General features: G+C 42.1%; 2 protein-coding genes across 3 annotated transcripts; both read left to right on the forward strand.

Moving 5' to 3' along the window:
• Nucleotides 1–660: 660 nt before the first annotated feature.
• LOC147548902 (uncharacterized) lies at nt 661–3,901 on the forward strand. Of its 2 annotated transcripts, XM_086669576.1 has the most exons (7): nt 661–765; nt 861–931; nt 1,385–1,798; nt 2,025–2,114; nt 2,176–2,305; nt 2,390–2,664; nt 3,603–3,901. In XM_086669576.1, exons 3-5 carry the CDS (start codon nt 1,482–1,484, stop codon nt 2,180–2,182), a joined length of 414 nt encoding a protein of 137 aa, XP_086525702.1. In that variant the 5' UTR covers nt 661–765; nt 861–931; nt 1,385–1,481; the 3' UTR covers nt 2,183–2,305; nt 2,390–2,664; nt 3,603–3,901. The 2 variants fall into 2 exon arrangements, with proteins under 2 accessions (XP_086525702.1, XP_086525701.1); XM_086669575.1 differs by lacking the exons at nt 661–765; nt 861–931 and having other exon boundaries at nt 1,373–1,798; nt 2,183–2,305.
• A 4,686-nt stretch (nt 3,902–8,587) lies between these two features.
• LOC147548903 (uncharacterized) lies at nt 8,588–9,160 on the forward strand. The gene has a single exon (XM_086668149.1). The coding sequence runs from the start codon at nt 8,588–8,590 to the stop codon at nt 9,158–9,160; it is 573 nt and encodes a 190-aa protein (XP_086524275.1).
• The last annotated feature ends 2,550 nt before the right edge of the window (nt 9,161–11,710 follow it).

Below are 11,710 nucleotides of genomic sequence, written 5' to 3' on the forward strand. Positions count from 1 at the left end.
AGAAGGCAACCCTAACATCACTACCAGGGAAAGTTCCGCTAACCATTAAAAGAGACATGGTGAGATTTGAAAAAAATCTATTCTTGCCTTAAACGTCTATTTATAGGGTAAAAGGGGCCATGATGATAGGGCGTGATCAACGAAGAGTCGCGGCGAGCAGTCGTGGGAATCTAGCAGACCCAAACGTGGGAAATAAAGGAAAGCACAAAAGTAATGAAGAAAATGTAATTCTTTACTAATTCATAAGAAGGAGCTATTACAGAAGAAATTACAAGGACACCCAAAACCACCACTGGCATTCGGGTCTATTACAGAAGAAATTACAGAATGCCCCAATTGTCGAGCACTACAAAAAATACGGCTTTTAGGGGCACACACTTTTTATGTTTGTCCCTATAAAAGTTACAATGGGGACGATTTTGTATATTTGTCCCTAGTAAATTTATATTAGGGACAATTACGTTTATATTGGGGACGAGATAATCATCCCTATGAAAATTGCAATAACTTATAGTTGTTGAAACGTATTAGTTAATTGGGGACAAACGAAATTTTTGGTCAAAGTAATGTTTAGTACACAAATTTTGGGTGAAATATTGGAGGCAAAAGTTTGGCGCCAAATCAATTGATACTAAACGTGGGTTACTAGGTCAAATTATTAGGGTTCTTTTCTTCCAATTTTCTTTCTCGGTTTTTTTCTTCTCAGCTTCTTCCCGTGGAGGCAATTGGAGCTTCAATCTTCTCCAAAATTGGTTACAAAACTAGGTCGGTGTTCTTCTCCTCTTTTTCTTCTTCTTATTCGCCTCTTTCTTCTTCTGATTATTATTGTTATTGCTGAGATTTTGTTTTCAACGTCTCAGCTATTCTTCCCGTGATCAAGAGGTGTTGTTCCATCTTTGATTTCTTCTCCAAATTGCTGAAACAAAATCAGGTTTTGTTCTTCTTCTTCTTCTTCTTCTTCTTCTTCTTCTTCTCTCATTATTATTCATATCTTGTTGTTCATATTCTTGTTTACTTCTTCTTATTATTCTGATTTCTTCTAAAAAACTTGAATAACAAACCATTATAACATTGAGAGAGATATAACAAAAAAATCCTAATGAACAAGAAAGGTGAGTATGGACCAAACCCTTAAATACCTTTGTATGGGTAAAAAATTCTGCTCCTTTACCCATGGAAGAGTTGTTGAATATACCCATGGATCATGACGGGGTATATGCCTTTACCCATGGAAGAGTTGTTGAATATACTTGATCTTGATGACTCTGATGCTTGAATGTATTTAGTTTTGATGTTGACTCATTTATCATTAGTATTTATGTCATGCTTGGTATATTTTAACTTCTTATTACTGCTTATGTTCGACATTTATGTGACTTTTGAGTAAGCGAAATTTAATATCGTGGTTATGTAATGATGTTTGTTCTTATTTATTTAACTTGTACTAATCTGAATTTGTTTCTTTAAGCTTATACGTATCAATGGATGAAGCTCGAGCACAGAATAGTCCTACAAAAGGGAGAGGAAAAGGGAAGTTAAGTTGGTTGGCAAAGATAAAGGAACCACGACAAGTATCTTGGAAACGTGGACAACCAGTTGAAGAAAATTCAACACAGTTATCAGCTTTGGTTGGACGAATTGGTAGAGATGCCATACCCATACATCAAGCTACATGGAAAGAGCTTCCCCAAGAGCGAAAGGATGATGCAGTCCGCAACATTACAAGATATTTTGCCATCTCAGACAAGAACATGGAATGGGTGGTTGACAAGTTAAACAAGGCTTGGAGAGATAACAAGTATGAACCAAAACGTGATTACTTTTCTCCTTTCTTAACATTGACCGAAAGACTTATGAATCGTCCAGATGAAGTACCTTTGGAATGATGGAGAACAGCTATAAGTATATGGGTTGATAGTAAAGTTGTAGTAATTTCTAAACTTTACTTGCACTAACTATTTTATTTATCATCATTTTTCGGTTTGATATTATCATTTCAATGACTAACTAAATTTGTTATGTAGGAAAGAGCAGCAAAAAACTCTGAGAACAGAAAAAAACAAAAAATACCACATACTGGTGGATCAAAAAGCTATGCGAAATACGCTATTGAGGTGAGAAGTAACTTAATATTATTTAGCTCATAAACAGATTTCATATTTAAATTCTGTGCAGTTTTTAGATTGAGAACGATCCTGAAAGAACAGCACCACCGGGCACACCTGCATCGCAATTTGAAGTGTTCCTTAAAACTCACACACGGAAGAACAATGAACCAGTAACACGCGAAGCAGCTGCGAAAATGGTAATGATGAAATTAATCTATGTTACTTTTCTTTTGCACATACATATATATATTTCGTACTCATATTACATTAAATATTTGAAGGAACAAATGAAGAAATTGGTCAGAGGCTAATCAAGAGGGATTGCTTGTATATAGTGATGGGCCAGATAACATATTTTGTGAAGTTATGGGACCTGAAAAAAGAGGTCACATTCGTTGCTACGGAAAAGGCACTCCAAAATCTGTGGGGAGGATTGTCAAAAGCTAAAACTCGCGGAGACGATGAAGAGGTTTTAAACTTAAAGAGAAAAGTGGAAGAAATGGAAACTGAACTTGCAGATATGAGAGCTTATTTCAAACGTCTTAACAACCAAGAGGTATAAACTTACAGAGTTATTATATCAATGTATGTTTACTTACAATAAGTCATGATAATCTATATTATCTTGTTGTAGGTACATACATATTCGCCTAACTTATTATCTGAAAGTCATCCTAGCAGTCCAAATTAATTTACTTATCGCGACTAATATAAGGTATTTTTCTATATCATTCATGTTATTAGTTGACAATACTTGTGAAGTGAACACTACTTTCTCACATTTTATGTAAATATTAGATTGCGTAGTAACAATGTTTATTTACAAGAAAAGAAGACACATTTTTTATTTATCTTAAAATATATAACCTATGTAGTTTTATTCTTTTTTTTTTGTATCGTAATTTTGTCTTTCTCCAACAAAACGTCTCATAAAATGGTAAAGATGCAAATGTTTGATGTGAAGAAACATTTGAACTTGTATCTAGAATAGTAGGAATGACATTGTTTATATCTTTCTTAAAATAAGCCTGTAGGTGACTTGTTTTTCTTTCTTATAATGTCATTGTGTCTTTTCAGGTGAATCTTACACGTTATGTATAATTGATCATTTTCAGTTCTAGTACATTGTTTAGCACAACATGAATTATCTCTAACTAATATATTGAATTGGTAACTTCATATACATCTAAAGTGCGTGTATTTGGGAATAAAGAGATCTCTTTTCTCACATCATAATGGTTGCTTGTTGAGTTACATTTATTGCACTATTACTTCAACAATGTTCTATGAAATTTTATATGATGATGTTTGTAGATGTTAAACTCGTACTGAGTTTGAAATTCTATGTTTCATTATAATTTCCTCGCTAACAGATATAAAGTGAACTCTTCTTGAGTAAGATATTTTTTACTGTATGCTTTGATATTGTTACTTACATATATTTCATGATTCTGTTTAGTTGAATCTTATGTATTATGTTTTGTTTCATTCCAGTGTGCTACATCGCTATACGAAGGGATACTGACTTTTGGTGATGGAGACACGAGTGGACGGCGCAACTATTATTATATTTTATTTGTTATTATTGCTTAGGTAGTATTCTAGTTAGTTGATACTTGAATTGAGTTTTGAAATAATAGATATTGGAAATTACTTGGAAATGTGTTCTCTTTTGATATGCAAAGAAAAGCGACCTTAGTTTGAAGATTTATGGTTAAATATTGTTTTACTTTAGTTCTTTCTCACTGTAATGATAATCTTATATTATTTCGTAATGTTGATTTGGATTGGATTAGTGTAGGTTTTGTAGTGTTACAGGTACGGTAGTAGGCTTTAGCCTGGAAAGCTAGTATATAAAAATATGATGCAGAAATTTTTGTAATTATTAGTGACGTCAAAGAAGTGTCACTATTAATTTTTGTGACACACTGTTTTTGCCCTTCAATTTTGTCCCTAATACATATTAGTGACAAATGTAAGCGTCCTTAATGTCCATTTGTGACATTAATTTGTGTTGATAAAATCGTCAAAAATACTTTTGGTGGCAAAGAGTTATTGTCACCATAATATATTAGTGACAAATAAATTTGTCCCTAAGGTTGTCGCTAATACTATCAGGGACACCTCTTTCTGGGACAAACCACAATTTGTCCCAAAAGGGTATTTGGGACGGTATTTCGTATTTTAGGGACGGTTTTTGTGTGCCCCTAAAAGCTGTATTTTTTGTAGTGGAGGTAAAGGAAAACGGATCAAAAAACATGAGCGACTGCAAAAGAATCATCATGGAGTTTGAAAGAAGAAAAGCGGAAAGGCTGACAGGAACCACCATTCAGAGGTGCAGTTAAGGACGAAGAAGCCCTCGGGGCATCATCACCCAGCCCTGAGCACCTAGGCAAAAGGCAGTTCCGACGGGCCTCATCTTCTTCCGGGCTCAAACATAATGGCGCGTAAAATTATCACGGCCATTATGAAGAAACCCATCCTTTATCACGGTCATTATGAAGAAACATTCATCAAAGCGAACGCTTGGCATGAACTCAAACAGAGGCCTCATCCTGAACCTTCGGGAAGTAAACAGGAAGAAATAATAAGGCAACAACAGGAGGAAAGAAATTTCGAAACGTTTTTCAAATTTTCCGGTACTGAAATAATTGGGAAGCTAAAGCAGGCTATTTATAGTAAGAGGGGATAACCAGGAGACCTCTCGAAACAGATAAGAAGCATTAAAAGCAATAGAGCAGACGCGCCTCGAAAACACTCAACGGAATAATGACTCGAAGGCACGAACGCCTCAAGAACTGCGGTTACCAAAGAGGCTTCCGCGGATTTCAAGGAGAAGTGCCTCGTTCACCAGTCACGACGCCCCACGCGTCCACAAATGGCAGAGCAGGTTGCCGTGTAAGAAGATCCAAACGATCAGCGCCGGGAGCACAGGATTAGAAAATCAAATCTATGACGTCATAAAATCACGCATGGATAAGAAATTAATTACTTGCGCAGAAGACGAAACGTGCCCTGGAATAATAAGCCACGTGTCAAGGGCGTTTAAGCCCGGTTGGACTCCACGTATCTAAAGGAGGAAACTTCTCCTTTAGAATCTATCGGTCCGGCAAGATATCAACGAAGTATCCTTGAACTTGGGAACTTTCACTTATCAGAGATCCGGGATAGACTCAAAGAGAAACACTAGATACGCAAAAGAGGTATCTTCTATTACGAATTAACGGCCACCGCCTCACCACCGCCACTAAGAACAGTCGGCCTACCTTCGCCTATAAAAGGCCCCCACATCGTCCTTCAAAGGACACAAGCTCCAGAGGGAAAAACAGACTCTTTCTCTAAGACACGATCTCTGGAGAACAAACACACCCTTTCTCCCAAAAATAAGATCTCTTCATATGAAAAGGATTGCCCCCCAAAAACAGAGTTCTCATAACTCGCCCTCCAAAAGAATCAATCAATATTCATTCTTTTACTGCAAACAGCATCCTGACTGTCTTGAGCGTCGGAGCAATTTTCGAACCCCTTGCAGGTTCCCCCCCCCCCCCCCCCCGGGAACAGACGAACAGGAGCAAGGAATCAAGAGCTAGAACAAGGAGTCAGGAGCTGGAGCAAGAAACACGGAGCAGAGAAGCGGAGCAAAGGAGTAGAGCAGAGCAGAGAAGCAGAGCTGAACAGAGGAATCTCACCTCTCAAAACAGAATATTCCATCATAACGGAGGTTGTCATGGATCAACTCCCTTTTTCATGCTGATTTAACCGGGAGCCAATTTTCGACATCAACAACCGCCACTAAGGACAGTCGGCCTACCTTCGCCTATAAAAGGCCCCCCACATCGTCCTTCAAAGGACACGATCTCTGAAAAACAAACACACCCTCTCTCCTAAAAATAAGATCTCTTCATACTAGAAGGATCACCCCCAAAAACCGAGTTCTCATAATTCGCCCAGGATCGATCAATATTCATTCTTTTACTGCAAAGAGCACCCTGACTGTCTTGAGCGTCGGAACGATTTTCGAACCCTTTGCAATTTTTCCCCCCTTTGGCAACAGACGAACTGGAGCAAGGAATCAGGTGCTGGAGCAAGGAATCAGGAGCTGGAGCAAGGAGTCAAGAGCTGGAGCAAGGAGTCAGGAGCTGAAGCAAGAAGTAATGAGCAGAGAAGCAGTGCAGAGGAGCAGAGTAGAGAAACAGAGTTGAACAGAGTAATCTCCCCTCTCTAAACAGAATATACCATCATAACGGAGGCTGTCATGCATCAACTCCCTTTTTCATGCTGATTTAACCGGGAGCCAATTTTCGACATCAGCATTTGGCGCTAGAAGGAGGGTATCTATCCAGCAAATCATCAGATTCGGTAACCCGAACCTTACTCAATACTTTTTTCGAAACTAACTATTCTCTATAAAGATCTGTCAGGAAAACATGATGTCGGGACTGGGAGAGGCCACCAATCCAGCGGTGGAGCCACCTCCTCCAGAAAGACAAATACACGAAACAGAGGCACCGACAGATGAAAAAATCCAAGAAGAAGAGGAAAGAACAGCAGATTTAACTATACCTGTACAAATTGGAGAAAAGGCCAGTGAAGTGACTTATGTCGGGAGTACGTTGGATGACGACGAGAAGGCAGAACTAACCAGTTTCTTGAGAGAACACCGCCATGTCTTTGCGTTTGGGACAGATGAGGTGCTCGGGGTAGATCCGGGGATCATCACTCACAAATTGAATATCAGAGAAGGAAGCATGCCGGTGAAGCAAAAGAAAATGATTTTTTCAGCAGACAGCAGGCTGGGATAGCCGAGCAAGTTCAGAAACTCCTGGCATCGGGAATAATAAGGGAAGCCCGATACCCGGAATGGCTGGCCAACGTGGTTCTGGTCAAGAAGAAGAATGCAACGTGGAGAATGTGCATAGATTTCACCGACCTAAACAAGGTTTGCCCAAAAGATAGTTTCCGCTGTCGTCCATAAATCAGCTAGTAGACTCCAGGGCTGGCCACGAACTACTAAACTTCATGGATGCCTTCGCTGGATACCACCAGATCGCCATGCATTGAGTTGACCAAGAGAATACCGCATTCCTGACAGATCGAGGGCTATACTGTTATCAACAAATGCCTTTCGGTCTCAAGAATGCCGGAGCAACATATCAACGTCTGGTTAACGGGATATTCGGGGATCAGCTCGGGAAAATAGTTGAATGTTAAGTGGATGACATGATCGTGAAAAGCAAGGCTCGCCGAGACCTGATCACCAACCTTAAGATCGCCTTCGACAGACTCCAAGCCTACAATATGAAATTGAACCCTGAAAAATGCACGTTTGGCGTAACTTCGGGAAAGTTCCTGGGGTTCATGATTAGCCATAGAGGGATAGAAGCCAACCCTGTCAAAATCACAGCCCTACGAGATATGCCCAGCCCGCAGAGTCGGAAAGACGTTCAGCGACTAACTGGGACGTTAGCATCACTCTCTAGATTCTTCAACAAGATGGGGGACAAGGCCCTACCTTTCTTCAAAACTCTCCAAAAAGTACCTGACTTCACCTGGACCGATGAAGCAGAGAAGGCGTTTCAGGAGTTGAAAGCACATCTCATGAAACTACCACTGCTGGTCAGCCGAGCCCCGGGGACGAGTCACTATTTATCTTGCGACTTCTAGAGAGGCCGTCTCAGCAGCGGTAATCAAAACAACAGAAGGAGTCATGCACCCCGTATACTTTGTGAGCAAAGTATTAAGCGGGGCAGAACTGAATTACCCGACTATAGAGAAATTGAAGTATGCGCTTATTCTGACTGCTAGGAAGCTACGCCCATACTTCCAAGCACACACAATAATGGTCAAAACAGATCAATCGCTCAGGAATGTACTCCAAAAAATGGATCTCTCAGGGCGATTGACGAAATGGGCGGTGGAGCTGAGTGAGTTCGACATCAGGTACGAGCCCCGAACCGCCATAAAAGGGCAGGAATTGGCAGATTTCGTAACAGAATGCTCGATCGCAGCGGCAAGCCTTGGCCCAGAGCAGATTTGGACTCTCTTCGTGGACGAAGCATCAAGCGAATCTTTGAAAGGAGCAGGCGGTGTTAATCAGTCCTGAAGAGGAAAAGATCTTCCAGACTACCTCGTTCAAGTTCGCGGTAACAACCAACGAAACCGAATACTAAACTTTACTGGCGGGACTCAAATTAGCTCTGAAAGCCAGGGCCGCAAGTGTCCGGGTTTTCAGCGATTCTCAACTGATAGTTAACCACGTCAACGGTGACTATGAGGCGAAAGGAACAGATATGATTAAGTATCTAAAGAAGGTAAAAGAACTAGTCGGCTTCTTCCAAAAGTTCGCCATTACCAGAATACCCCGGGAGGAGAATACTCTGGCTGACGCGCTGTCAAAGATGATCGACGGACAAACCGCAATCCCCGGAGTAATCTCTCACACCCTAGAAGAAATAAGCATCGATAAAGCACAGGAAATTATGGCGATCAGAATAGACCATGGGGATACCTGGATGAGACCATACATTGGGTATCTGTTGACACAACAATTTCCTGAACACGCCAGCGAACCTAGAAGGGTACGTAGAAACGCCGGGAGGTATAACTTGCTTGGAGGACTGCTATACCAGAAATCCCTGGCTCACCCTTTACGACGTTGTCTGCCGAAGGACGAACTAGAATATGTGATGAAGGAAATACTCGAAGGAACAGCTGGAAATCACGCCGGACCAAGAACTCTGAACAGACAGCTTACCCTGGCTGGGTATTATTGGCCAAGAATGTTAGAAGATTGCATAAGCCACACCAGGCATTGCACGCCATGTCAGGTATACGCTAACGATTATCGTTTACATCCCACAGAGCTGACGCCTATCGTTAGTCCTTGCCCCTTCGCAAAATGGGGAATCGACTTGGTGGGGCAGTTCCCGGCTGGCACAGGAGGAAAGAAGATGTTGCTGGTTATGGTAGATTATTTCACCAAGTGGGCGGAGGCAGTAGCACTGCCCGAACCCGCACGAAGGAGATCGTCAGTATATTATGGACGAACATAATATCCAGATTCGGAGTCCCGAGAATCTTGGTCATGGACAACGGGCCGCAGTTCAACAATGATGCTATGAAGGAGTTCCTCACGGAGTATGGGATCAAGCCGGCTTACATGAGCCCAGCACACCCCGCCGGAAACGGACAAGTAGAGGTAACCAACAAAACTCTGGTTAAGTACATTAAAACTAAGTGCTATAGAAACAAAAACTGGGTCGACGAACTCCCTAACGTGCTGTGGACCTACCGCGTCACACCACGAAGAGCCACGAGGGAGACGCCTTTTCGAATGGTGTACGACATGGACGCCATGCTACCCGTCGAAATAAGCAAACCAAGTCTAAGAGTAAGACAGTTCGATCCTGAAACCAATGAACAACTAATGTTAGAACACTTAGACTTAGTCGACGAAGTTCGAGACAGGGAGGAGCTGCGAAATCTCGCCTTCAAAGACACTACGACCAAACAACATAGGTCCCACATGAAGATAAGAATATTCGACGTCGGAGACATGGTATGGAGGAACTCTAAATTCACCCAGAAACCATCAGCGGCCAAACTCTTTCCCACATGGGAAGGGCCTTATAAGATAGTAGAAATCGTTAAACCTGCCACCTATAGGTTAGAGAATACGTTAGGTCACGTCCTTACACACCCCTAGAACGGGGAGCATCTCAGATTCGCATTCCAGAAGAAAGACACCGATACATCCTAGAACACCGAAGGATGAATCAGACTCAAGAAGATGAAACATAGATCTACTTGTATGGTAACGAGTTAAGTAAGAGAGTTATAGAGGATTTTAGCTATGTTTAGCCAACTTAGATGCTTTTGCTAGTATAATACTTCCCATCCTAGAACCTAAAGGAGGAGTCTTAGCTAAAACTCATCTCGCTCTGAATCGAGCAGGTAGCCCTGATAGCGAAAGCCACAACAAGGGGACCTAAAGGGCAACCTAGGTAGGTGAGAGCAGCGACCAAGGGCCCTAATTTAAACAGCCCTGTTAAGCGAAAGCCACGACCATGGACAACATAGCCTCTGTAGACACGGCAACAACTGAGGGCCCTAAGGAGCAGTCCTAGTTAAACTGAACTTTGCTCGAGTCAAAACCGACCCCTCACCAAGGTCCCAAGGAGAAGTTCTAGTTACACTGATTGGCTGAAGCCGACAAAGGAGGTAACTCCGGTAGCTACGGCTACAATTGAGGCCTCACAAGGAGGAGTCATAGCTAAACTCAACTCTTTACTCGAGTGAAACGTGGTCCCTAAGGATCCCCCAGGAGAAGTCCTAGATAAAACTACCGCCCCGATGAAGGTGACCGGGGGTATAAGGAGAAGTCCTTACAAAACTATTCATGCTTAAAATGAGGAAGACAGCCCTGGTAGCTAAGGCCACGACCGAGGACACGGGAGGAGTCCCGGTGAAAACTAGTCGAGCTCTAGTCGACGAAAACAGCACTGCTAGCTAAAGCCACGACCAGGGAAAGGATAGCCTCGGTAGATATGGCGACGACCGAGGGCCCTAAGGAGAAGTCCTAGTTAAACTAGCCAAGCTCAAGCTGGCAATACCAGCTCTGGTAGCGAAAGCCACGACCAGAGGTCTAAGGAAAAGTCCTAATGAAACTTACCGAGCTCAAGCTAGCGATATCAGCTATGGTAGCGAAAGCCCCGACCAGAGGTCTAAGGAGGAGTCCTGGTAAAACTAGTTATGCGAAGACAGCGCTGGTATAAACAACCAGGGACAGAGCTAAAAACTCTAACACTATTCAAAACTTTTTACGTAGGGCTAATTCGGTTCTATTTTGCAGAGGGAAATAGTAAGCTTAGAGCATGCTAGGCTTGGTCTGAAATTATTTCTGGAGGTGCGATCATTCGGAGCATGCGTAGTAAGCCTAGGAAATTGCATTAGTAAGTTAGGATGGATTGACTGTGCCCTACCTTGGGAGATACTTATGTGCGCAGCAATAGGATATGAAAGCAAATCAAAACCATTAGGATTAAAACAGAAGAAAGCTATTGTAGCAGGGTCCCCATTCGAACAATAAAACAAAAATATCCAAAAAACAAAAGGGAGACAATGACAACTATGGTTCATCACCAGAAGGGAAATGACCAGAACGATCATCGGGATCGGAACGATCATCGGGACCAGGAACGGAGGAAACAGAGCCTTCGTCAGAATCATCACCCACATGGACCACGGAATTGGTAACCTCCTGATCCCGTACTCGTCTTCGCTAAAGGGAAAGTCATCCTCCAAACCTCGATCAGCAACAACAGCATTAACGGACAAGGCTACTCGCTCTTTGTCAAGATGACGTAGGGGAGTGACTTCCTTGGGGATGTAAAAACGGCGAGCTGCGTCCGAGGCGACCTGAAACGCGGATTTACGCTGCTGCCTCAAGATCGCCAAAAACTCATCCCCCTCTTTAAAAGTCGTTATCGCCTTCTTACGGTTCGAGTCGGCCAACTCGAAGATATTCTTATAAAAAGCTTGAAGAGCAGCCCTGTCCTTTTCCCTTGGTTGAATCAAGGTGGCTTCTTTTTCCTGAAGGGCTT

The sequence above is a fragment of the Eschscholzia californica genome, unplaced genomic scaffold (genome assembly GCF_041429995.1).
Source record: "Eschscholzia californica isolate CP2 unplaced genomic scaffold, dmEscCali1.0.p SCAF_3, whole genome shotgun sequence".
NCBI classification, from domain to species: Eukaryota; Viridiplantae; Streptophyta; class Magnoliopsida; order Ranunculales; family Papaveraceae; genus Eschscholzia; species Eschscholzia californica.